We start from the raw sequence: 27,809 nt of genomic DNA on the forward strand, positions 1-27,809 counted from the left end.
CCCAGGGAGTGTTTGCTTGGAAAGCACTGACACCCTCACCTTAATGAGTAACTGGTTTATGAGATGTATCTGGTTATTTTGCTATTAACAGATCAAGATGCTGTGTCAGAAAGATGTTGTCATTTGGAAGCTGCTAAGACTGGAGATGGTGCAGATGAACGTCGCCCAACAGCTTGAACGTATTGATCTCCAGAAACAACCAGAGCTTCTGACAGTCCTGACTGACCGGATCGAGCAACTGAAGAGAGTGACTGGTGTGTAGGAGGAATTGATTCAAAGCTGATGGGGATATGGGCAGATTGCCAAATGTAACTATGAACAAATGTATGCTGAAAAGGCTTGTGGAATCTGGCTTGGCCTTGGTGCAGCCCCAATATGTCACAAGACACTCACCTAAGCCAGTGCCTATTGAAATAGACAGTCAGTGAGTAGGATTGGACTAAAGGGCAATATGTTTAAAAATTGGGCCTTGAAAATCACGTGGTAGAGTCTATATAGCAACAACCAGACTAGCACTAACATGGCCAGGATGCTGGTGTGGGACCATAGTGTGGTCAACAAAATGAGAAGTTCCAGGGTAAGTCCAGTTAACAATTAACTTTCATTCTCTGTTTCAGCTCCCAATCTGTCTTCAGTGCCAGCTAACTCTGAAGATCTTCAGGAGTGTGAGGCTGAAATCCAGGTAACAGAGTATTGCATCAGAGTATTCACAGGCTGTGACTGATCCACTTTGTAGGTTCCAATCTGACTGTAAATGCTTCTACACTCTTCAGCCCCAGCTTTTCCACACCTTCCCTAGAGCTGCTCTTTGTGAAGGTGGACATACCTGTTCTCATTGGACAGCCACTCCAAGGCCTCCATCCTCCTCTCTAATCTGCTTCTATCTTTGCCCCTCTGACTCTGGCCTAAATGCATTCCTGTCACTTTTATTCCACCAGCTTCATCAATCAGGCACTTCCTCACAGTGAGACAACATTGCTCCTTCATTCCCCAGTGACTGCTCGTTAACTCTACTGCTGTCTTCTTTCCTTAGTCAATTCTGGACAGTTCCACCCCAGCAAGTTCTCAGAAGACAGAGCAGAGCGAAGTTGTCAGGTGCCAAATGGATGGGGAATGGCAAACAGTCAGCAAGGAAGAACTCCAATATTCCAGAGTGCTGAGGGAGGGCAGTCACAGACGCCCGTCAAGTTACAAAAGGAAACAGAGAATGGAAGAGTCACATCTGGATTTGCAGATGGAGAGTGATGCTTATTAAATATGTATCTGAAATAAAAGCTGAGAGTTTGAATATTGTACTGAACACCTCTAGCCTATGAGGATACTTGGCTTTGTAAGTAGGGGCATTGAATACAACAAAGTTATACTAAACCATCACAAATCACTGATTAGGCTGGAGTATTGTGTAAATTCTGGGCACCATACGAAGGATGACAAGATCTTGGACAAAAGGTCACGTCCTGGATTAAGTTATGAAACGAGGATTGCTCTCTTTTGAACAGAAGAGTTGTTCAGATGACAAGGGGTTTGATAGAGCATGTCAGGAGGAACTACTTCCTTTGGCAAATGACCAGAGTTAATCATTTAAAATAACTGGCAAACAGGTTAGAGGGGAATGGATTTTTAAAAATTCACATAGGGTCAAGGGTGATATCAGATTCTGTCGGAACTTTTAATAAAGTTTATTTACGGTAGCACAGTGGTTAGCACTGCTGCTTCACAGCTCCAGGGACCTGGGTTTGATTCCCGGCTTGGGTCACTGACTGTGTGGAGTTTGCACATTCTCCTCGTGTCTGCGTGGGTTTCCTCCCACAGTCCAAAGATGTGCGGGCCAGGTTGATTGGCTATGCTAAAGATTGCCTCTTAGAGTCCTGAGATGCATAGGTTAGAGGGATTAGCGGGTAAATATGTAGGGATATGGGGGTAGGGCCTGGGTGGGATTGTGGTCGGTGCAGACTCGATGGGCCAAATGGCCTCCTTCTGCACTGTAGGGTTTCTATGATTTATTGTCACAAGTAGGCTTACATTAACACTGCAACAAGATTACTGTGAAAATCCCCTAGTCGCCACATTCCAGTTTCTCTTCGGGTACACTGAGGGAGAATTTAGCATGGCCAATGCACCTAACCAGCACATCTTTCAGACTGTGGAAGGAAACCAGAGCACCCAAAGGAAACATATGCAGACACAGGGAGAATGTACAGACGCCGCACAGTGACCCAAACCAGGAATTGAACCTGGGTCCCTGGCACTGAGGCAGCAGTACTAACCACACCACCCCTAATCATTAAGTTGAAGGGTTGTGAAGAAAGAGGAGGCATATGGAGCATGTAATTATAGCCCTTCTGGGCTCAATGGGGAGAATAGAGGCTCCTTATGTGCTCCAAGATTGAATGATTCTATTCCTTGAGCCATCTTTAATTTGGTGCATAGATGTAATGATAAAATCCCTCAACTACAAATTTCTCTCATCAATCTCTTAACCACCATTGTTTTACATCTAGTATACAAGAGAAACTACAACCTTCCCACTCCCAAGAACTACTTCTCTCCATTTCAGCTTGAAAGATTCACAGAGCTGCTAAATTAATAAAAGCAAAATACAGCAGAGGCTGCAAATCTGAAATAACAAAGGGATTAGCGCAATTGGCACCAATTTGTGCAACCTTGATCGGTCAGGGCGGGGGGGGGGGGGGGGGTGTTGGCATGGGGCTGTATCTTGGGCTATGAGCCCCTGCGATTGCAGGTGGGGGGGGGGGGCGGGGAAGAGCTGCTTCAGGCTGCCTGCAATAGCAGGGACCTGACAGCTCTCTTCTGTCAGACCCTTGCAACTGCTAATGTGTATGTGCAGCATCAGAGGTGCACTACCTCCCTCTAAAGTAAAAGCAAAGTTTGTTTATTAGTCACAAGTAGGCTTACATTAACACTGCAATGAAGGTACTGTGACAATCCCCTAGTCGCCACAGTCCAGCGCCTGTTCGGGTACACTGAGGGAGAATTTAGCATAGCCAATTCACCTAACCCGCACATCTTTTGGATTGTGGGAGGAAACCCACACAGACAGTGATCCAAGTCAGGGATTGAACCCGGGTCCCTGGCGCTGTGAGGCAGCAGTGCTAACCACTGTGCACCATGCCGCAGGCTTCCAGGCATGTTAAGCCCCACCCACAGGCTTCTGAAGTGAGCAACAGGCTCACTCAGAATTTTGCAGGCGTATTGGGCGGGGGGTTGAAAACACGCCCAAAAGACAGATCTGAAATTCTCCCAGTTTCAACTTTGCCCAGCACATGGACAAAAAAATGGTAAAATCACCCTCATTGAGTCCATATGACCCTTCTACATCTGTTGAATGAATCTCAACATGGTTTTATGAAAGGGATGGATACTGTCACTAACCTGAGAAAGTGTAAAGTAATGGTTAAATTAGAGAACAATGGCATCATGGTGGATGCCAGAAAACCTTCAACAAAGTGGTAGCAAAAGCTACAACAAAAACAGGAGTTCTATCCAAGTGTGATAACATAAAAGTCTACAGATAATAGAAACATGGATGAGAATTAAGGATCTGGACCAACTCAACAAGGTAGAAGCCAATTTTCATGTCACAGCATAGGCCTGTGTGTGGTAGATGTTCTTCAATGTAGTTAAGTGCAGTGTCTGGGAATCTCCATGTATTTATATATAATACAGGAGTACTCACTGTAGCTCAAGGTGGAATACCTCCCGTCATCCTATTTTTTGACCTCTCAGGAGACAGAGATGTTTCAGAAATTTCTGAGCTCTGAGAAAAGCACAAGTCATTAGACACCAAACCAGATCCAGAAATACATCCTCTTGGAGTCACGTTTATTTAGATTTTTGGAATAGTTTCCAATCAATGTAAAATCATTTATTGTAAACATTCTCATTCCGATCACACACGGACAAATTCGCAGCCACACGGTACATACGTTATGCAGTCTCACCGCATATGGTGTACACAATACGCAGTCTCAAGGCTGCACATAATACATAGCCTCATGGCCACACTTGATACACAGCCTCACCGGGCATATGTAATACGCAGCCTCGTGACCACGCAACAAACAACTTCATGGCCACATAACATGCAGCCTCATTGCGCACACAACTCACAGGGCAAAGTACTCAGTCTTCGTGCCACACACCACACACTATGCAGTGGGGCTGCACTATATGTAGCCCCACGTTGCACAGCTTGATTCAGATCACTTATCCTTCAAGAAACTTTTCTTGCTACCTCATCCAGTCATTGACCTTGGTATTTTTTGGCTTAAAATCTTGAAGAAAATAGAACTTTACTTTAAAAAAAACAGTGGAACTGTCATGGTCAGGCCGCAATGTGGCTCAAAGCCTGACTGACCCCACACTTATGTCAAACTGCATTCTTATCCAAGACTTAAATTTAAACAAAAGAATAAATAAACCATGGTGATATGCAGCAGGCATCACACAGTGGTAACAAAAACTCAAAAACCCACCAGAAGTAGTTTCCACTCAGCCACAAGGTCTCAGCGATAGGACTCGACTTTAAACAAGACTTCTCTGTATGGTCTGAGCGTCGACATCTACGTCCATTCATAATTTCCTCCTACTGTCTCACACATACAACACACACACACACAAATTTCACTCGGGATATTAAAAAAAATACTCAGTACAGGTTCAGAAACCACATTTTCATCTGTATGCAATTTGAAAACAAAGTATTTAGGCATAAAATGAATAACCTAACAATAAGTAATCAATATGCAAAATGAAAGATCAGTCCTTGAGGCTGTAGGAATCTGCAGGATTCCAAATGGCAGCTTGTCGAACTGTGGCAAACAGCCAAACAACAGTATGTTTAAAGTTACAAAATGTTCAGAATTGTACTCGCACACATGCACGCACCCAGACTCAGACTCTCAAATTCAAACAACAAACTAACTCAGACTGAGGTACATGCGCCCACACGCAAACTGAGACATATTTGTGCAGCAGTCACTGCTGATCAGTATTCCCATCACTTTGCTCATTTCATGTCTTTAAACTCATTCTGTCAGCTTTCATCCTTCAGACAGCACAGCCCACCTTAAAGGGCAGATAAATTTCAAACAATTGCAGCTTGGAGGCACAATCCAGGTGTGAAGTCATCAAGATTCCTCAAAGATCTGCAGCAAGTTCTCGAGACTGTCATTTCGGAATGATGGAAATGCATCGTGTAAAGATGTTTGTCTATGGTAAAGTCTTTTTAAATTACTTCCCAATTTGGGAGGTCAAATGTCTCCTCATGGGTCCAGGTGGCTGTTCTCTTCAGCATGATGACACAGGTGATTGGGGACATCCTAGGAAAATGAATGGACAAACTATCAATATACCACTGACAGACAGACAAGGAGTAAAAGCCTGCCAGCAACAGACATCCCTTCTCTCACCACAGTGCCTCTGCTCGGTGAGACAGCAACCTCCAGCCAGAACTCTTTCCTGAGTATGCGTTACTTCACATATCCAAATCCCTCGATTACATTCCAGCCTGTAACTCACTCCCGAATAATGTTCCAATTAAGCTACTCAGCAGCCTGGGAAGTACTAAGTTATGGCAAATAATTTTAAAGGGACTGTGCACTGAAAAAACTGACCATGCAGTAACATTGCAATAACATTAATAAATCCTCTCACTCATCCTGAACCCTCAATTAGATCTCAGCGTGCAACTCGCTCCCAACTGTTATTCTGTATATAAAGCCCCAAACTCCTTGGTTAGATTCTAGCCTGTACCTCATTCCCAAGTATTTCTTATTCTGTAATAAAGGTAAAAAATTGCGGATGCTGGAATCTGAAACAAAAACAGAAAAAATGCTGGAGAATCTCAGCAAGTCTGACAGCATCTGTGAAGAGAGAAAGCTCTGATGACGTCATCCAGATTTAAAATGTTAGCTATATTCTCTCTCCACAGATGATGTCAGACCTGTTAAGATTTTCCAGTACTTTTCTGTTTTTGTATTTGCTATTCTGTACCTAACTACGCCCCCCCCCCCTCTCAAAATGCCAACCCAGCCTGAAATTCATGGTCAAGTATCTGTTATTCAATGCATCCAATCCTGCTGAAGCCCTTGATTATATTCAAAACTATTACTCACTATTGGGAACCTGTTGTATAAACCAAATCCACTGGATTAGATTTCAGCTTGTAACTCAATTCCCATTTCAAGTACAAAGTGCTAACTGGATTAACTATGACTGTAGCAACCTCATGCTCAGTTTTTGAACTGCCATTGAGCTCCATAAAGTTCCTTGCCTTAATACACTCTTGCTCCCTCACACGCTCTCCCCACACCCCTCATCTTTCCTCACCTGTTTGGACCCATTTTTTGCGGTGAAGAAAGCATCACAGTTGCGCCAGCGACACTTGAGGGTCAGCAGAGAGGGGTTGTTATGATCAGACAACAGGTGGTGCTTCAAGTGTTTCAGGACCCCAAAAATCAAAGTACAGCCGGACCACTGCAAGAGAACAGGGCAGACAATTAAAGGGGCAATGGACGAGGGACAGAAAGAGAGTGGGACAAAGGAGAGAATGAGCAGGGAGGTGAAGGAGGGCAGAGCAGGGGGAGGGACAGAGCACAAGGAAGTCCCGTCATATCTGTGGTGGTCCTCTGAAAGAACAATCACCTTGTGCCACTCCAGCCTTCTCCCTGTAGCTTTGTACATGTTTCTTTCTTTAGATAATCCAATTCCCACTTGACGCCTTCACTGAATCTAACTCCACCGCACTCTCACTGGCAGTGCATTACAGGTCTTAACCAAAAGTTTCTGCTGCCTCCATTGATTCTTTTGCCAATTACCTAAAATCTGTGCCCTATTGTTCGCGACCATTTCACCAATTGGAACAATTTGTCCTAATCTGTCGAGAGACCTCTCGCAATTTTAAACAACTTATCAAATCTCTTCTCAACCCTCAGTTACCAATGGAAAACAGTCAACTTCTTCAATCTACTTCTGCAACTATTCTTTTATTCATTTGTGGGACATGGGCGTCGCTGGCTGGCCAGCATTTATTGCCCATCTCTAGTCGCGCTTGGAAACAGTCGAGAGTCAACCACATTGCTGTGGCTCTGGAGCCACATGCAAGTCACACCAGATAAGGACGGCGGATTTCCTTCCCTAAAGGACATTAATGAACCAGATGGGTTTTTAGGATAATCGTCAATGGATTAATGGTCATCAGTAGATTCTTAATATTTTTTATTAAGCTCAAATTCCACCATCTGCCGTGGCGGGATTTGAACCTGGGTCCCCAGACATTAGCGGAGTTTCCAGATTAACAGTCTGGTGATAATACCACCAAGCCATTACCACCCCAAAGTTCCTCATCCCTGAAACCATTCTTGTGAATCTTTTCTGCACTCTATGTTCTCACATCCTTCCGAAAGTGTAATGCCAAGAACTGGACATTTTTCAGTTTAGATCAAACCAGTGTTTCATACAAGTTTAACTTAGCTCCCTTGCTTTTTGTAATCTATGTCCCTATTAATATATCTTAAGATACTCTATACTCTATTAACTGATCTCTCAATCTCTTGCTACCTTCAATGCACATATACACCCAGGTCCCTCTGCTCCGACACACCATTTAGAATTGTACTTGTTATTTTATATTGCCTCTATGTATTCTTTCCAACAAAATGTCCACACTTCTCAAACGTCATCTGCCATCTGTCCGCCCACTCAGAAACAGGCAGAGATACAGTGTGAGCTGGGAATAGCAGGGTCAGGGAAACAAGCAAGAGATACAGTGTGAGCTGGGAATAGCAGGGTCAGGGAAACAGGCAGAGATACAGTGTGAGCTGGGAATAGCAGGGTCAGGGAAACAGGCAAGAGATACAGTGAGAGCTGGGAATAGCAGGGTCAGGGAAACAGGCAGAGATACAGTGTGAGCTGGGAATAGCAGGGTCAGGGAAACAGGCAAGAGATACAGTGTGAGCTGGGAATAGCAGGGTCAGGGAAACAAGCAAGAGATACAGTGTGAGCTGGGAATAGCAGGGTCAGAGAAACAGGCAAGAGATACAATGTGAGCTGGGCACAGCAGCACCCAATTGCCTACACCAGCGTATAAAGGGCATTCATACTTACCCAACAACGATAATTCTGCATCAAGTTCAGCCGCACAGCTTGAACGCTGCCATCGTAACAGCCTGTGTAAATCTACAGGCCAACAAAGAGTCATTTATCAAAATTAGATCATCATAGAACAGTACAGCACAGAACAGGCCCTTCGGCCCACGATGTTGTGCCGAGCTTTATCTGAAACCAAGATCAAGCTATTCCACTCCCTATCATCCTGGTGTGCTCCATGTGCCTATCCAATAACCGCTTAAATGTTCCTAAAGTGTCTGACTCCACTATCACTGCAGGCAGTCCATTCCACACCCCAACCACTCTCTGCGTAAAGAACCTACCTCGGATATCCTTCCTATATCTCCCACCATGAACCCTATAGTTATGCCCCCTTGTAATAGCTCCATCCACTCGAGGAAATAGTCTTTGAACGTTCACTCTATCTATCCCCTTCATCATTTTATAAACCTCTATTAAGTCTCCCCTCAACCTCCTCCGCTCCAGAGAGAACAGCCCTAGCTCCCTCAACCTTTCCTCAGAAGACCTACCCTCCAAACCAGGCAGCATCCTGGTAAATCTCCTCTGCACTCTTTCCAGCGCTTCCACATCCTTCTTATAGTGAGGTGACCAGAACTGCACACAATATTCCAGATGTGATCTCACCACGGTCCTGTACAGTTGCAGCATAACCCCACGGCTCTTAAACTCCAACCCCCTGTTAATAAAAGCTAACACACTATAGGCCTTCTTCACAGCTCTATCCCACTTGAGTGGCAACCTTCAAAGATCTGTGGATATGGACCCCGAGATCTCTGTTTCTCCACAGTCTTCAGAACCCTACCTTTGACCCTGTAATCCACATTTAAATTAGTCCTACCAAAATGAATCACCTCACATTTATCAGGGTTAAACTCCATCTGCCATTTTTCAGCCCAGCTTTGCATTCTATCTCTGTCTCTTTGCAGTCTACAACAGCCCTCCACCTCATCCACTACTCCACCAATCTTGGTGTCATCAGCAAATTTACTGATCCACCCTTCAGCCCCCTCCTCTAAGTCATTAATAAAAATCACAAAGAGCAGAGGACCAAGCACTGATCCCTGTGGCACTCCGCTAGCAACCTGCCTCCAATCCGAAAATTTTCCATCCACCACCACCCTCTGTCTTCGATCAGATAGCCAGTTACCTATCCAATCGGCCAACTTTCCCTCTATCCCACACCTCCTTACTTTCATCATAAGCCGACCATGGGGGACCTTATCAAACGCCTTACTAAAATCCATGTATATGACATCAACTGCCCTACCTTCATCAACACACTTAGTTACCGCCTCAAAAAATTTATCAAATTTGAGAGGCACGACTTGCCCTTCACGAATCCGTGCTGACTATCCCGGATTAATCCGCATCTTTCTAAATGGTCGTAAATCCCATCCCTAAGGACCTTTTCCATCAACTTACCAACCACCGAAGTAAGACTAACTGGCCTATAATTACCAGGGTCATTTCTATTCCCTTTCTTAAACAGAGGAACAACATTCGCCACTCTCCAGTCCTCTGGCACCATCCCCGTGGACAGTGAGGACCCAAAGATCAAAGCCAAAGGCTCTGCAATCTCATCCCTTGCTTCCCAAAGAATCCTAGGATATATTTCATCAGGCCCAGGGGACTTATCGACCTTGTCTATTCAAAACACAACCTCGTACATCCTCCCTCCGAACATCTATTTCCTCCAGCCTAGTAGCTTGTAACACCTTCGCTTCCTCAAAAACATGGCCCCTCTCCTTGGTGAACACTGAAGAAAAGTATTCATTCATCACCTCGCCTATCTCTACTGACTCCATACACAAGTTCCCACTACTGTCCTTGACCGGCCCTAACCTCACCCTGGTCATTCTTTTATTCCTCACATAAGAGTAAAAAGCCTTGGGGTTTTCCTTGATCCGACCCGCCAAGGACTTCTCATGCCCCCTCCTAGCTCTCCTAAGCCCTTTTTTCAGCTCATTCCTTGCTAACTTGTAACCCTCAATCGAGCCATCTGAAGCTTGTTTCCTCATCCCTACATAAGCTTCCCTCTTCCTTTTCACAAGACATTCCACCTCTTTCGTGAACCATGGTTCCCTCACTCGGCCGTTGAAACTGAGTGGCTTGTTAGGCCATTTCAGAAGACAGTTACGAATCAATCACATTACTTTGGGTCTGGAGTTATATAAAGACCACACTGGCTAAAGGCATCAATTTCCTTCCCATTGGACTTTAATGAGCCAGATAAGTATTCTGACAATTCTGTGATTTCATGATCAAATTACTGAGACTAATTTTTTATTCCAGAATGAATTAATTGAATTTAAATTTCCACAGGGATTTGAACTCGTCTTCAGTAACAATGAATAGCTCGTGCATCCATCTATTCAACGAAGATAAGGTGAAATAACATGACTAAATCCAAGCACTGCTATCGGTGTACAGTAGCACACTGAGATGTTGGAAGGCAATTTGTAGATCAGATCCTATAGCAGTGCCTCTGTTTCAGTGAAACCATAACACCACGGCCAGGCCTGAGACACGGACAGTTCCTGGACTCAGGTGGATCATCTCAAGATGAGTCTTCACTATTCATCAACATGGAACACTCAGATAGTTGCTTACACTCACCATGCTCTTGTGTATGACCATACACATCACCATGTCTTTGTGTCCACCATACACTTGCAGACGATCGTGTGACTGAACACCAAAAAAAAAAATTACATTAAACAATTGTTGTGCTTAGTTCTTTTAAAACTGGGTAAACATAACACTGCTACAGTAAAACATCTCCTGGTACTTCACATGAACATCATCAAACAGAATCTGTTACAAAGCCACATTAAGATTCAATAGTTTAAAGGAGCATCTTAGGAGAGAGAGGGGGAGAGAGGTGGAGAGATTTGGGAGCAATTCCAGAACTTAGAGTCATGCAGCTGAAAGTACAATGATGGAGTGATTAAGATGTGGCTCATGGGAACAGAATTAGAGAAATATTGATATCTTAAAGTTTTGTAGGGCTGCATGAGGTAACAGCTATTGGAAGCAGTTTGACCACGAAGATGAGAAATTTAATTTCTTAAAACAATATTTTAAGAAACAAATACAACATTACGCAAATAGATTTCACCAGAGTCTTTCTTTCACATCACCCTGCGTACACACTCCTTGTGTGTGAATGTGTATGTAGATAAGTCAAATCTGTCACCGGCATTAACTACTAAATATCAAACACAAGGATGCTGCAGCCAGGAGCAGAAGTAGGCCATTCAGCCCATCAAGCCTGCTCTGCCATTCAATATCATGACTGATCATCTCCTTCAATGCCTTTTCCCCCCCACACTATTTCCTTTATGTCATTAACATTTAGAAATCAGTCAATCTCTGCGTTAAACAGACTCAATGACTGAGTTTCCACAGTCCTCTGGGTTAGAGAATTCCAAAGATTCACAACCTTCTGAGTAAACATTTTCTTTCCTCATCTTGATCCCAAGTGGCTTCCCACGTATTTTGAAATTGTGCCCCCTGGTGCTAGATTCTCCAATCAGGGGGAACATCTTAACAGCATCTACTTTGTCTATCCCTTTAAGTATTTTGAAGGCTTCAATAAGATGACCTTCATATTTTGAACTCTGGAGAATACAGGCCCAGTTTGCCCAATCTCTCTTCATAAGACAGTCCCGCCATCCTGGGAACAAGTTTGGTGAACCTTCGTTACACTCCTCTATGACAATAATATCCTTTCAGAGGATAAGGGGACCAAAACTGCACAAAGTACTCCAGGAACAGTCTAATCAAGGTTCTATACAATTGAAGTAACACTTCATTCAGACACAAGAGTACTCAAACCCACTTGCAATAAAGGCCAACATACCATTAACCTTCCTAATTGCCTGCTGCACGTGCATGTTAGCCTTTGGTGACTTACTGATGAGGACATCCGTCCTTTAATACATGTACACTTTCTATTCTCTTACCATTTAATAAATCCTTTGTCCATCTGTTTCAAATTGGATAACCCACATTTTTCCACATTATATTCCATCTGCCATGCTTTTGTCCACTCATCAAGTCTCTTGTTTTGTATCTTCCTCACAACACAAATACCCACCTAGCTTTGTGTAATCTGCAAACTCGGAAATATTATATTAGGTCCCCACATCCAAATCATTGCTATATACTGTGAACAGCTTGGGCCTGAGTACTGGTCCCTGCAGTATCCCATTAGTCACAGCCTGCCAGTGTGAGAATGACCTGTTTATTCCTACTCTCAGTTTTCTGCCCGTTAACCAATCCTTAACCCATGCCAGCGTATTACCTCATATCCCATATGCTTTAAGTTTGCTAACCAACCTCCTGTTGCGGACTTAGCAAAAGCCTCATCAATCCTGTAACATCCTCAAAAAGAGCTCCAACAGGTTTGCCAAACATTATTTCCATTCATAACCCATATTGACTATGCCCCATTAGATCATTATTATCCAAGTGTCTATTTATCACATCCTTTATAATACATTCTAGCACTTTCCCTAAGGATAACAGGTATGTAGTTCCCTGTTTTCTTTCTCCACCCCCTTCTTAAAAAGTGGAATGACATTTGCCACTTTCCAATCTGTAGGGATCATTTCAGAATCTATAGAATTTTGGAAGATGATCACTAATGCATCCACTATCGCATATAACTACTTCTTTCAATACTAGGATGTAGATCATTTGGTCCTGGGGATCAAAATTCAATCCCATTAATTTCTTCAATAAAACCTTCTTACTAATAAAAATTTCCTCCAATTCCTCATTCTCTCTAGTTACTTGGGTTTTTTTTTAAAGAGAGTTTTTGCATCATTAGTGAAAACAAACACAAAGTATCATTTAGTTTCTCTGCCATGTCTCTGTTCCCCATTATAAATTCTCCTGACTGCCTGTAATGGACCCACATTTGTCTTAGCCGACTGTTTCCTTTTATCCACTTACAGAAGCTTTTACAGTCCATTTTATGTTTATTGCTAGTTTAATTGCATATTCTACTCTCCCTTTTTTAAAATCAGTTTCTTAGTCTTCCGTTGCTAGATTTTAAAATCCTCCCAGTCCTCGGGTTTAGTTCTATTTCTGACAAATTTATAGGTCTTTTCTTTTAATTTTATACAATCCTTAACTTTGTTAGCCAGACTGACTGACTTTTCTTTTTGGATCTTTGTGCTTAGCTGGCTGGGAGCTTTGCTAATGCAGTTCGGGGGGGTTTAAACTAGTATGGCAGGGGGGTGGGGATCAAACTATTAGGTCTATAAGTGTGGTGGCTGGGGACGAGCTTGGGGCTGGGACAAGGCTGGCAAAGAAGAAGAGCACTCTGGGGGAGGACGACCTCACTGAGCCTGGGGGTCTGGAGTGCTTATACTTCAATGCAAGGAGCGTAGCAGGTAAAACAGACGAACTTGGGGCCTTAATGCGCACGAGGAATTTGGATGTGGTTGCGGTGACAGAGACTTGGTTGAAAGAGGGACAGGACTGGCAGCTGAATATTCCAGGGTACAAGTGTTTTAGGCGAGACAGAGGAGGGGCCAAAAGAGGTGGGGGAGTAGCGGTATTGGTTGGAGAGCATATTACAGCGGTGCAGAGGGAGGACAATTCGGAGGAGTCGTGTAGCGAGTCACTCTGGGTGGAGCTTAGAAACAGGAAAGGCGCAGTCACTATGTTGGGGGTGTACTACAGGCCCCCCAACAGCCCAAGGGAAGTGGAAGAATGGATATGTCAGGAGATACTGGATAGGTGCAGGAAATATAGGGTTGTTGTAGTGGGAGACTTCAATTTCCCTGGTATAGACTGGAAATCGCTGAGGGCAGGGACTCTGGATGGGGAGGAATTTGTAAAATGTGTACAGGAGGGTTCGTTGGAACAATATGTGGACTAGAGAGGGGGCTATACTGGACCTGGTACTGGGGAATGAGCCCGGTCAGGTCTTCAAAGTTTTGGTTGGGGAACATGTGGCAAATAGTGACCACAATTCTGTTAGCTTTAGGATAGTGATGGAAAAGGATGAGTGGTGTCCCAAGGGTAAGGTGTTGGATTGGGGGAAGGCTAACTTTATTGGGATAAGGCAGAAATTGGCAGCTCTTGATTGGGAGAGGCTGTTTGAGGGTAAATCCACATCTGGTATGTGGCAGTCTTTTAAGGAACGGTTGTTAGGGCTACAGGATAAGCATGTGCCTGTAAAAAAGGATAAGAAGGGTAGGATTAGGGAACCGTGGATAACCAGGGAAATTGAGGGACTGGTCAAAAGGAAAAGAGAGGCGTATGTTAGGTCCAAGCAGCTAAAAACGGAGGGAGCTCTGGAGGAGTACAATGAAAGTAGGAAAATACTCAAACGGGGAATTAGAAGAGCAAAAAGGGGTCACGAAATGTTCTTGGCAGACAGGATTAAGGAGAATCCCAAGGCATTTTATTCATACGTTAGGGAAAAAATCGGACCTCTCAGGGACAAAAGTGGGGACTTATGCTTGGAGCCCAAAGAGGTAGGGGAGATCCTAAATGAATACTTTGCGTCGGTATTCACAAAGGAGAGGGATGTGTTGACTGGGAGTGTCTCGGAGGGGAGTGTTGAACCGTTGGAGAAAATCTCCATTACAAAGGAGGAAGTGTTAGGTTTGTTAGAGAATATAAAGACTGACAAATCCCCAGGGCCTGATGGAATCTATCCAAGGCTGCTCAGGGAGACGAAAGGTGAAATCGGTGGGCCTCTGACGCAAATCTTTGTCTCGTCACTGGACACAGGTGAGGTCCCAGAGGATTGGAGGATAGCCAATGTGGTCCCGTTATTTAAGAAGGGTAGGAAGGATAACCCGGGTAATTATAGGCCGGTGAGCTTGACGTCCGTGGTGGGGAAGTTGTTGGAGAAGATTCTTAAAGATAGGATGTATGCGCATTTAGAAAGGAATAAACTCATTAACGATAGTCAACATGGTTTTGTGAGAGGGAGGTCATGCCTCACTAACCTGGTGGTGTTTTTTGAAGAAGTGACCAAAATGGTTGACGAAGGAAGGGCCGTGGATGTTGTCTATATGGACTTTAGTAAAGCGTTTGACAAAGTCCCTCATGGTAGGCTAGTGAAAAAGGTTGGATCCCATGGGATAAAGGGGGAGGTGGCTAGATGGGTGGAGAACTGGCTTGGTCATAGAAGACAGAGGGTGGTAGTGGAAGGGTCTTTTTCCGGCTGGAGGCCTGTGACTAGTGGTGTACCGCAGGGCTCTGTATTGGGACCTCTGCTGTTTGTGATTTATATAAATGATCTGGAAGAAGGAGTAACTGGGGTGATCAGTAAGTTTGCGGACGACACAAAACTGGCAGGACTTGCAGATAGTGAGGAACATTGTCAGAGGCTACAGAAGGATATAGATAGGCTGGAAATTTGGGCAAGGAAATGGCAGATGGAGTTCAATCCTGATAAATGCGAAGTGATGCATTTTGGTGGGAATAATGTAGGGAGGAGCTACACGATAAATGGAAGAGCCATAAAGGGTGTAGAGACGCAGAGGGACCTGGGTGTGCAAGTCCACAGATCTTTGAAGGTGACGTCACAGGTGGAGAAGGTGGTGAAGAAGGCATATGGCATGCTTGCCTTTATAGGACGGGGCATAGAGTATAAAAGTTGGGGTCTGATGTTGCAGATGTATAGAACGTTGGTTCGGCCGCATTTGGAATACTGCGTCCAGTTCTGGTCGCCACACTACCAGAAGGACGTGGAGGCTTTGGAGAGAGTACAGAGGAGGTTTACCAGGATGTTGCCTGGTATGGAGGGGCTTGGTTATGAGGAGAGATTGGGGAAACTGGGGTTGTTCTCCTTGGAAAGACGGAGGATGAGGGGAGACTTAATAGAGGTGTATAAAATTATGAAAGGCATAGATAGGGTGAACGGTGGGAAGCTTTTCCCCGGGTCGGTGGTGACGTTCACAAGGGGTCATAGGTTCAAGGTGAAGGGGGGGAGGTTTAACACAGATATCAGAAGGACATATTTCACACAGAGGGTCGTGGGGGCCTGGAATGTGTTGCCGGGCAAGGTGGTGGAGGCGGACACACTGGGAACGTTTAAGACTTATCTAGACAGCTATATGAACGGAGTGGGAATGGAGGGATACAAAAGAGTGGTCTAGTTTGGACCAGGGAGCGGCGCGGGCTAATTGTTCCTTGTTTCTCGTGGAAGTGGAAATGACTAGGGTTGGGAAGCATTTTCCGATCAGGGCCATTGTGATCTCCTGGACTCGTTTCGATCGCCTCAGGGGGTCGGAGAGGAATTTCCCAGATTTTTTTTTCCCCCATATTGGCCCTGGCGTTTTTCACTCTGGGTTTTCGCCTCTCCCTGGAGATCACATGGTCTGGAATGGGGGGGGGGGGGGTGGGGTGGGGGTGAGTTAATAGGTTGTAATGAACAAAGCATCGTAGCTGTGGGGGACATGTCGGTGGATAGGATATTGGTATGTAGATAGGCTGGAAAATTGGGCGGGGATCCTGGATTCAGGATTCAATCCTGGACCGGGGAGCGGCGCGGGCTTGGAGGGCCGAAGGGCCTGTTCCTGTGCTGTATTGTTCTTTGTTCTTTAAAGGAATGTATACCTTCTGTAAACTATTCTTTCAAGACTGTCCATTGCATATGTATGGTCATGTCCTTTAATATATTTTCCAAATCCACCTCAACCAATTTGTTCCTCACACCTTCAATTTAATACTCTGGCTTCCGATTGAACTAACTCGCTTACAAACACAATATAAAATTCTATCATATTGTGTTAACTCATCCCTAAAGGTTCTTTTACAACAAAATTATTAATTAGCCTTTTTTGGTTATATAACACTAGATCTAAAATATGTACATAAAATTACCATATCCCACTGTTATACAGTGTCAGATAGACCAGTACACACACTAGTACCATACCTCAGTGTTATACAGTGACAGACCTGTACATAACATTACCATACCACAGTGTTACACAGTGACAGACCAGTATACAGCAATACCAAACCTCGGTATTATGCAGCGACAGAGCTTTCACACCACCTGGCTTACCTGCAGTTCATAAACTCGCACCAGTTTATCCAAACAGGCCGTCACCATCACCTTACCAAGGATGTTTACGACAGTGACAGCGTGGTTGTGACCTTTATAGATCCGCACTAGCTCTCCGGTCTGTGAGAAAAGGGCAAGAGATCGTCAGTTTATTTCATAATGCGGCCTAAACAGAACAATCTCCAATCAACTAATGAACATTTGAAGCCGATGTTCAATAAATGAGCAGCACATCCACATGGACATTTTCTCCTGACTTCTGTTGGATCACAACATGTCAGCCCAGCAGCGTTTCTTCTCAGATGTGTCAAAATGATCTAGTCTTGACAGGATACAGAAAGATCAACCCCATTCTCAACCAACATTCACACACAAGCAGGGCACTTGATGCCAGCTGTGGTTCAAGTTTCACGGCAGAGACTTAGATTATGTAGAAATAGAAAATTTACCCCACAAACCAAGTAATTCATTCATGGGTGTCACTGGCTGGGCCAGTATTTATTGCCCATCCCTAATTTCCCCCCAAACTGAATGGGTTGCTAGGCCATTTCAGGGGGCATTTCAAGAGTCAACCACATTGCTGTGGGTCTGGAGTCACATGTAGGCCAGACCAAAAAAGGACAGCAGATTTGCTTCCCAAAAGGACATTAGTGAACCAGGTGGCTTTTTAGGACAGTAGACAATGGTTTCATGGTCTCCCGACTTTTAATTTCATATTTTTTAATTCAGATCGTCCTGTCTGTCAGTGGAAAACAGGCTCTCCAGCTGTATGCCACTTTCCAGCTTTTAGATTCTGTTCCTATAGGTTACAGCATTTTCATATGCATGTCAAATCATTTTATAAATGCACTGACGGTTAGTGACCTCTACCATCATTTTGGGCAGTGAGTTCCAGACCACCATAAACTGCTGGTTAAAAATTTACACAACTCCCCTCTAATCCTTCCAGCAATTTCTTAAAATGTCCCATGGCTTTTTGAACTCTCTACTGGAAATGGGTCCTTCCTATTCACTCCATCAAGGACCATCATCATTTTTAACAATCCCAGCCTTTTAAACCAACACTTCCCTTTCCCACCATTCATTAAATATTTATTTGTCTTGTTTGGACTTCCCACATGTATTCGCTCATAATTCCCTGGATTGAATTCCATTTGTCACTTGCAGAAGTTTTTTGCTTTCATCTTTGCTATCAAACACTGGGCCCATCAGCAAACTTCTTAATCATGCCCTCTACATTTAAGTATAAAATCATTGATTATCAATGGGGTGATCAGTAAGTTTGCGGACGACACAAAATTGGCAGGACTTGCAGATAGTGAGGAGCATTGTCAGAAGCTACAGAAGGGTATAGATAGGCTGGAAATTTGGGCAAAGAAATGGCACATGGAGTTCAATCCTGATAAATGCGAAGTGATGCATTTTGGTAGAAATAATGTAGGGAGGAGCTATACAATAAATGGCAGAACCATAAAGGGTGTAGATACGCAGAGGGACCTGGGTGTGCAAGTCCACAGATCCTTGAAGGTGACATCACAGGTGGAGAGGTGGTGAAGAAGGCATATGGCATGCTTGCCTTTATAGGACGGGGCATAGAGTATAAAAGTTGGGGTCTGATGTTGCAGATGTATAGAACGTTGGTTCAGCCGCATTTGGAATACTGCGTCCAGTTCTGGTCGCCACACTACCAGCAGGACGTGGAGGCTTTGGAGGGAGTACAGAGGAGGTTTACCAGGATGTTGCCTGGTATGGAGGGGCTTAGTTATGAGGAGAGATTGGGTAAACTGGGGTTGTTCTCCCTGGAAAGACGGAGGATGAGGGGAGACTTAATAGAGGTGTATAAAATTATGAAAGGCATAGATAGGGTGAAAGGTGGGAAGCTTTTCCCCAGGTCGGTGGTGACGTTCACGAGGGGTCATAGGTTCAAGGTGAAGGGGGGGGAGGTTTAACACAGATATCAGAAGGACATATTTTACACAGAGGGTGGTGGGGGCCTGGAATGCGCTGCCAGGCAAGGTGGTGGAGGCAGATACACTGGGAATGTTTAAGACTTATCTAGATAGCCATATTAACGGAGTGGGAATGGAGGGATACAAAAGAATGGTCTAGTTTGGACCAGGGAGCAGCACGGGCTTGGAGGGCCGAAGGGCCTGTTCCTGTGCTGTATTGTTCTTTGTAAAGGCGGCACGGTGACACAGTGGTTAACATTGCTGCTTCACAGCACCAGGCACCCAGGTTCAATTCTAGCCCTGGATCACTGCGTGGAGTTTGTACGTTCTCCCCGTGTCTGTGTGGGTTTGCTCCAGGTGCTCCGGTTTCCTCCAAAGATGCACAGGTTAGGTGGATTGGCCATGTTAAATTGCCCCTTAGTGTCCAAGATGTGTAGGTTAGGGGGATTAGCAGGGTAAATACATGGGGTCATGGGGATAGAAGATGCTCTGTTGGAGAGTCAGTGCAGACACGATGGGCAAATGGCCTCCTTCTGCACTATATGGATTTTATGTACCACAAACAGCAAGGGAGCACACATTGAGACGGACATCGAGTAATTAGGAAGGCTGGTGAAATGTTGTTAGTTGTGAGGGGAATTGAATACAAGAGCATGGAAGTTATGTTTCAGGTATACAGGGCATTGGTGAGACCACATCTGGAGTACCGCGTAGTGTTGGTCTCCTTATTTAAGGAAGGATGTAAATGTGTTGGATGCAGTTTAGAGAAGGTTTGCTAAACTAATACCTGAAATGGGCAGGTTGTCTTCTGCGGAAAGGCTGGAGTTTAGACAAGTAAGCAGCAACTTGACTGAAAAATATACTATCCTGAGGGTCTTGACAAGGTTAATGTGGAGAGGATGTTTCCTCTTTTGAGAGAAAGTAGAAATGGGGGTCACTGTTTAAAAACGGTCACCCATTTAAGACAGATAAGGATAACTTTTTCTTTCTCAGAGGGTCGTGAGTCTTTGGAACACTCTTCCTCAAAAGGTGGCAGTGGAAGCAGACTCTTTGAATATTTTAAGGCAGTGGTGGATAGATTCTTGATAAGCAAGGGGGTGAAAGATGACCTTATGGAATGGGAGAACATGCTGGAGGGGCCGAGTGGCCTATTCCTGCTTTTGTGATGTTGGTTGAGGGATAAATATTTTCTAAGACACTGAGGGTAGCTCCCCTACTCTTCAAAATAGTGCCATGGGATCTATTACATCCCTGAGGGGGGAGATGGGCCTCAGTTTAATGCCTCAACTGAGATATATATCAGAAATGTAGGTTATTTCAAGTACAATCTCGGATTAAATTTGGTCACATGCCTTTGTTAGTTCTGGGTTGCTGAGTTAATTTACATCGCTGTTGCTCGGCTCCAGTCCGCTAACTCAGCGGATGCTGGAAGTCAACCTGAAGTTGCCTATTCTGTACAACTCCGATCTGACTGCTCATTAACCCAATGCTGCAGTGCATGTTACCAGAGAATGGAGCCTAACCAACACCTCCAATCAAGCTCATTAACTTGGACATTAGGAATTAATCCAACGAGTCAAAGAGATTTTGAGAAACCACAAAGCAAATAGTAGGTTACCCGCTTACCAAGCAACCTGGATGAGGTTAGTTTGAAACACAAAACAAACACATTAAGGAATGAGTATTTGAATTACAAACAGCACTTACATGGATGTTGTGAGCATGTACAGACTGGTCACTGGAACCACTGAAAACCAAGTCATTTATCACCTGAAAACACAAAAAAGGTCATTTCCATCTCAAGTTACATGTAGCCCTAACACCCACCTGCACATACTCATTGCACTCCAGACTCCAACCAGACAGCACCGTCCAGCTCCCGTCTCCAGCCAGACAGCCACATCCACACTCCCATCTCCGGCCTGACACCAACCAGAAGGCACCATTCACATTCCCGTCATCAGCCAGACAACAACATCCACACTCCCGTCTCAGTCCTGACATCACCAGAGGGCACCATCCACACTCACGTCTCCAGCCAGGCAGCAACATCCACACTCCCGTCTCTGGCCAACCACCACCCAGAGGGCACCATCCACACTCCCATCTCAAGCCAGGCACCATCCACACTCCCGCCTCCGAGCATGCATGCACAGCACTTTCCTCACTCCTTCTGTCACACACGAACACAACATCTGTTTTCTGACAACACAAGGAACTCCAAGCTCTTCTCTCTCTCATACCCTAGGCTCCAATATTTTGCCAGCCATACCTTCATGCACAGGACAGTCTTGGCGTGACCTTCCAATGTTCTGAGCAATAATCCGTTCCTGGCATCGCGAACACTGATGGTGCAATCATATGATCCGACTAGTAGCAGTCTGCGTGATCCCTCCTGTGCTGTTGCCAAACAGCTGACTGCTCGTGGACCGTGACAGTCAAACACGTCCAGCTGCTTATTACTCTGAGAAAAGAGAAATGGGACAAAACATTCAGAGCATCCCGTACACATCGCATTGGAAAGTAACGATCACTGCTCATGTTAACCAAATTATACAAGCACAGATACAGACCATTCGGCCCACCAAGTCTGCCCTGTGTGTTTCTCTCCAGGGGGGTCACCTAATCCTGCTTATTTACCAATCCTTTATTATTCCCCTTTCTTAATAGCTATCTACATACTGGGAACTGTTAGAGGTGTAGGACAATGCACTGGAAGAAGTGAAGATTATAAATGAGATAATTATGAGGATGAGAATTAAGGGGTGAATGGAATTGGGAACTTAAACAGAAGTTAAGAAAGGTCAATAAAGGCGGTGATACTAATGGACAAGGCTGTGAAAAAGACAATTAAATCTCCGCAGCCAGAGGCGTAGAATACAGAAACAAGGAAACAACTTAAAAGCTTGGACAAGATCACTCTGGTCATAGTTGGAGTAGGATGTGCAGTTTTGTGTCCCCACTGAAAGATGTACTAAATTCTGCTCAGATCATTGTTTAAGAATGCTAACTCTTTTTGTCTAACTCCACATAATGTTGACCTAATTCAAGCTTCTCTGTGCGATGCTTCACAAGATGATCCTCTTCCTGATCTATTACTATTCATCAGTATACCTTAACCTACCTTCTTCCTTAGTCTGCGTTTTGTCACAGAGTTCATGGATAATAAAGAAATGACAAACATGATGGGCTGAATGGCCTTCCTGTGCCATAACCTCTACGGTCTTAAGATAGGTAAATTACCAAAATCTGATAGTTTCGATTACAGGATACTAAGGAGCGAGGAAACTGCTGATGCGTTGGTCATAAATTTTCCAAAGCTCCAGGCTGGAGTTCTGCCTTTAGATTGGAAATTTTCAAATGTCATTCCATTCTTTTGGAGCGAAAAAACACAGGGGAATTCTAGACATGTCAGTTTCATTTAGTTATGTTTAGTTTATTTTAGTTATGTTTAATTTGGGCAGCATGGTGGCACAGTGGCAGCCAGGACCTGGGTTCAATTCCAGCTTTGGGTGACTGTGTGGAACATGCACATTCTCCCCATATCTGTGTGGGTGCTCCAGTTTCCTCCCACAGTCCAAAGATGCGCAGGTTAGGTGGATTGGCCATGCTAAATTGCCCCTTAGTGTCCCAAGATGTGTAGGTTAGGGAAATTAGCAGGGTAAATGCATGGGGTTACAGGGATAGAGCAGGGGGTGGGCCAGGGTAAGATGCTCTGTCAGAGAGTCGGTGCAGACTTGATGGGCTGAATGACCTTCCTCTCCACTGCAGGGGTGCTATGATTCATACTAAGTATGGGAAAGTTATGGAAATGTATTAACAGAGACTGAGTACTTGGACAGATGTTGAAAGAGAGTCAGAATACGGATTTGTAAATGCAAATGAGGGTATGGATCTCTCTCCACGTTCTAGCCTTAGCTATCCAGTCGTAATGAAAGAATCTCCAGTAATGGATTCTTCTCCTGCTTCTACAAGGTTATCGGTGGAGCACTCCCAAGATCTATGATTGGACCCTTCCAATTCCTCTTCTACATTTTGGGCAATATTGTCCACCAATAAAGGGTCAGCTTCCAAAGATATGCTGGTATCATCCAACTCTGCCCGACCCCCACCAACAGCCTCAGGTCCGTTGCTACTTTTATGTTGTCACACTGCTCGTGCGCCATTCAGCCCATCAAGTCTGCGCCATTCAGTGAGATTGTAACTGATCTGATATGATAATCCTCAACTCCACCTTGTTTATTTTTAAACAGTGACTCTAGTTTACTGGGGGCAGCAGGGTGGCACAGTGGCTAGTACTGCTGCCTCAGAGTGCCAGGGACACGGATTCGATTTCCAGCTTGGGTCACTGTCTGTGCAGAGTCTGTATGTTCTCTCCGTGTCTGCATAGGTTCCCCCGGGTGCTCCGGTTTCCTCCCACAGTTTGAAAGACGTGTTGGTTAGGTGCATCAGCCATGCTAAATTTTCCCTTAGTATACCCAAACAGGCACTGGAGTGTGGCGACTAGGGGATTTTCACAGTAACTTCATTGCAGTGTTAATGTAAGCCTACTTGTGACACTAATAAATAAACTTAAACTTAGTTCACGATCCTCCCACAAGAGGAAACATCCTCTCCACATCCACCCTGTCAATACCCCACAGGAACTTGTTTCAATCAAGTCGCCTCTTACTCTTCTAAACTCTAGCTGATACAAGTCTAACCTATTCAGCCTTTCCTCACAAGACATTAGGCTATTAGTCTGGTAAACCTTCTCTGAACTGTTTCCAATGCATTTACATCCTTCTTTAAATAAGATGACCAAGACAGTGCTCCAAATGTGGTGTCACTAGATCCCTGAAGCACTCTCTAATTTTGTATTCAATTCCCTTTGGAACAAATTATAACACTCCATTAGATTCCTGCATACTAGTCTGTGATTCATGAGCTAGGACACCCAGATCCCTCTGCACCTCAGAGCTCTGCAATCGCTCACCATTTAGTTCACAGGTAATAGGGAAGGGAAATGGAACGTTGGCCTTTATTTCAAAGGGAATGGGATATAAAAATAGGGAAGTTTTGCTAAAACTATACAGGACATTAGGGCGGCACGGTAGCACAGTGGTTAGCACTGCTGCTTCACAGCTCCAGGGTCCCGGGTTCGATTCCCGGCTCGGGTCACTGTCTGTGTGGAGTTTGCACATTCTCCTCGTGTCTGCGTGGGTTTCCTCCGGGTGCTCCGGTTTCCTCCCACAGTCCAAAGATGTGCGGGTTAGGTTGATTGGCCAGGTTAAAAATTGCCCCTTAGAGTCCTGAGATGTGTAGGTTAGAGGGATTAGTGGGTAAAATATGTGGGGGTAGGGCCTGGGTGGGATTGTGGTCGGTGCAGACTCGATGGGCCGAATGGCCTCCTTCTGCACTGTAGGGATTCTATTCTATGATTCTATGACATTAATTAGGCCATAGCTGGAATACAGTGAACAGTTTTGGATCCTTTATCTAAGGAAAGATATTTCGATATTGGAGGCAGTCAGAGAAGATTCAGTCAGTTGATCCCGGATATGGAGAAGTTGAGCAGGTTGGGCCAGTACTCATTGGGGTTCAGAAGAATTAGAGGTGACCTTATTGAGACATACAAGATTTTCGGGGAGCTTGACAGGATAGATGTCTCTCCGTGCGGGAGAGTCTAGAACCAGAGGGCATAATCTCAGAGTAAGGGGTTGTCCATTTAAGACAGAGACAAGGAGTAATTTCTTCTCTCATAGGGTAGTGAATCTGTGGAATTCTTTACCGCAAAGGGCTGTAGAGGCTGGGTTAGGTATATTCAAGGCTGACAGATTTTTAATCAGTAAGTAAATTAAGCTTATAAGGATAAAGCAGGAAGGTGGAGTTGAGGATCATCATATCAGATCAGTCACGCTCTCACTGAATGACACAGACTCGATGGGCTGAATGGTCTATTTCTGCTCCTACGTCTTGTGGTCTTACAATATGCTTTTTTTTCTTTCTGCCAAAATGAGCAATTTCACATTTTCCTACTTTATGCTCCATTAGAGAGCATCACTTAACTATCTATATCTTTTTGTAGCTTCCTTATGTCCCCTTCACAACTTACTTTCCTACCTACCTTTATGTCATCAGCAAATTTGGCAATCATCCCTTCATCCAAGTCATTTCAAGAAATTGTAAACATTGGAGGCCTCAGCACTGATCCCTGTGGTATACCACTTATCACATTTTGCCAACCGGTAAAAGACCCATTTATGCCTACTCTATTTCTTGTTAGCTAGCCAATCTTCTACCCACATCAATATGTTACCCCCTATACCACAAGCCTTTATTTTTCACAATAACATCTGATGTGCCACTTTATCAAATGCCTTCAGAAAATTTAAGCACAGTACATCCACCAGTTCCCCTTTATCCACAGCGCATTATTTCCTCAAAGCACTCCAATAAGTTGGTTAAATGTGATTTCCCTTTCCCAAAATCATGTTGACTCTGCCTGATTACCTTGACCTTATTATCCAAGAGTGCTGCTATAACTTCTCTATAGTTTGCTAATGAGACAAATCTAGGTGGGAATGTAAGCTGTGAGGAAGACATAAAAGTACGAGAGATATGGACGAGTTAATAGGCAATAAATTGGTAGATCGAATATGATGTGGGAGCATGTGAGGTCATAAGAATTGAAAAGTCTTGCTATAATTGTATGGAGAGGCCGCATCTGGAATACTGTATACTGTTTTGGTCTCCATTTCTAAAAGAGGATATACTTGCATTGGGGCAGTACAGCAAATATTCACTGATTAATTTCTGAGGGGATTGTCGTATGATGAGAGGCTGAATAAATTGGGTCTATCATCTCCAGGGTTCAGAAGAATGAGAAGTGATTTTATTGAAACATACCTTTAAGACTGAGAAAGGCAGTTTTGCTCAGTGAACCAAGGGACATGGGGAGTAGGTTGGAAAGTGGAGTTAAAGCAGATCAGTCATTATCATATTGAATGGAAAAGCAGGCTCAAGGGGCTCCATGATCTACTCCTACTTATGTTCTTAAGCATTAGGAAGAATGAAGCTATCAACTATGGTCACAGCCATACTTTGAACAACAGCTCCATCTCCCTCAGTCTCTGTCTTGGGTTGAGTCAGATTGTTTGCAACCTGTGTCCTGTTTCACAAGCTGAGCTTCTGATCCCACATCATATCCATCACCGTTTGTTTACTTTGACTCCTCTCCATCCTGCCTCAGTTTATCTACTGCTGAAACCTTTATCCATGCTTTTGTTAGTTCTAAATTCAATTACTCCAATACTCTGCTAGCCGGCCTCCCACAATCCATAAATGTTTGCTTATTAAAAATACCAATGTCTACATCCTATCCCAAACCACCATGACCAAATTGGTTCCCACTTCCCTTGAAACGCTCATTTTAAGATTATTGTTCTTGTGTTCCAATCCCATTATGCCCTTGCTCTTCCCTATAATCTCCTCCAGCCCTGTAACTCATCATTTACCCAATTCTTGCCTCTTGTACAACCATCTTTGCCCCACCACTGAGAGCCAGGCTTCAATTATCTCAACCTCGTACTTTCGAATGCCCCCACACTTCATCCACTTCTTAACCTCCTCTCCTCAAATACCCTTTTTGTACCCAACCTTTGGTTACCTGTCCCTCCCCCTCAGTGCTGGTTCTCCTACTCCATTGTGAGGCACCCTAGTGGGATGGGGTGGAGTGACTTCGCTACACTAAATATGCTAAATAAATTCAATATGTGGATGGAGAGTATATATTGTAATACATAAGCCCTAATGATGATATGGAACAGATAGTGTGATCAGAGGATCATTATTTATAAAACCAATGTTTCCAAGGAACTCTTTGGTCATCCTGGGAAATCTCTGTTCCTGGCCTGTGCCTTATCACAGAATGGTTACAGCACAGGAGGCCATTCAGTCCTTCATGTCCATGCCAGCTCTCTGCAAGAGGAACTCAGTCCTGTAATCCTGAAAATTTCTCGGGTGTTTATTTAACTCCCTTTTGAAAGCCATGATTAAATCTGCTTCTCCCATGACCTAGGGCAGCACATTCCAGATCCTAACCCTCACTGCATAAAACCCTTTTTCCTCATGTCACCTTTGGTTCTGATGCCAATTAACTTAAAAATGTCTCCTCTGGTTCTTGACCCATCCTCTAAAAAGAACAGTTTCAATTCAGCTCAGACCCATCATGATTTAGAACACATCTATCAAATTTCCCCTCAAACTTCCCATCATTGAGAAGGACAACCCAAATTTGATAGAATGCCTACAGGGCAGAAGGCCTTTTAGCCCAATGACTCTCTGACAGAGTATCTTATCCAGGTCCTCTACCCCACCCTATCCCCGTACCCACACATTTACCATGGCTAATCCACTTAACCTACACATCATTGGTCACTAAGGGGCAATTTAGCATAGCCAATCCACCTAACCTGCACATCTTTGGACTGCAAGAGGAAACTGGAGCACCCTGAGGAAACCCACACATACATGGGGAGAACGTGCAAACTCCACGTTCAAACTCCTGTGAGGCAGCAATGCTAACCACTGTGCCACCCTTCAATCTATGTACGAAACTGAAGGTCTTTATCCCTGCAACCATTTTCATGATTTTTTTTTGCCACCTTATATTTATTTAAGGTCTT

General features: G+C 44.3%; 2 protein-coding genes across 5 annotated transcripts in view; one reads left to right on the forward strand and one right to left on the reverse strand.

Annotated features, from left to right (window-relative positions):
• The window catches only part of heatr4 (HEAT repeat containing 4), a 101,140-nt gene extending 99,765 nt beyond the window's left edge, over positions 1 to 1,375 (forward strand). For all 3 annotated transcript variants that reach the window (XM_078233575.1, XM_078233576.1, XM_078233577.1), the window contains 3 exons: positions 92 to 254; positions 618 to 682; positions 1,034 to 1,375. In XM_078233575.1, coding sequence (XP_078089701.1) covers positions 92 to 254; positions 618 to 682; positions 1,034 to 1,255 — 450 coding nt within the window. In that variant the 3' untranslated portion in view covers positions 1,256 to 1,375. The remainder of the gene's footprint in view (positions 1 to 91; positions 255 to 617; positions 683 to 1,033) is intronic.
• A 2,439-nt stretch (positions 1,376 to 3,814) lies between these two features.
• The window catches only part of znf106a (zinc finger protein 106a), a 72,593-nt gene continuing 48,598 nt past the window's right edge, over positions 3,815 to 27,809 (reverse strand). For both annotated transcript variants that reach the window (XM_078233579.1, XM_078233578.1), the window contains 7 exons: positions 21,416 to 21,607; positions 20,851 to 20,913; positions 17,195 to 17,314; positions 10,768 to 10,839; positions 8,128 to 8,199; positions 6,352 to 6,498; positions 3,815 to 5,342 (listed from right to left, as the gene is read on the reverse strand). In XM_078233579.1, the coding sequence (XP_078089705.1) occupies positions 5,286 to 5,342; positions 6,352 to 6,498; positions 8,128 to 8,199; positions 10,768 to 10,839; positions 17,195 to 17,314; positions 20,851 to 20,913; positions 21,416 to 21,607 (723 nt within the window). In that variant the 3' untranslated portion in view covers positions 3,815 to 5,285. The remainder of the gene's footprint in view (positions 5,343 to 6,351; positions 6,499 to 8,127; positions 8,200 to 10,767; positions 10,840 to 17,194; positions 17,315 to 20,850; positions 20,914 to 21,415; positions 21,608 to 27,809) is intronic.

This window comes from Mustelus asterias, chromosome 18, assembly GCF_964213995.1.
Source record: "Mustelus asterias chromosome 18, sMusAst1.hap1.1, whole genome shotgun sequence".
Lineage (NCBI taxonomy): Eukaryota > Metazoa > Chordata > Chondrichthyes > Carcharhiniformes > Triakidae > Mustelus > Mustelus asterias.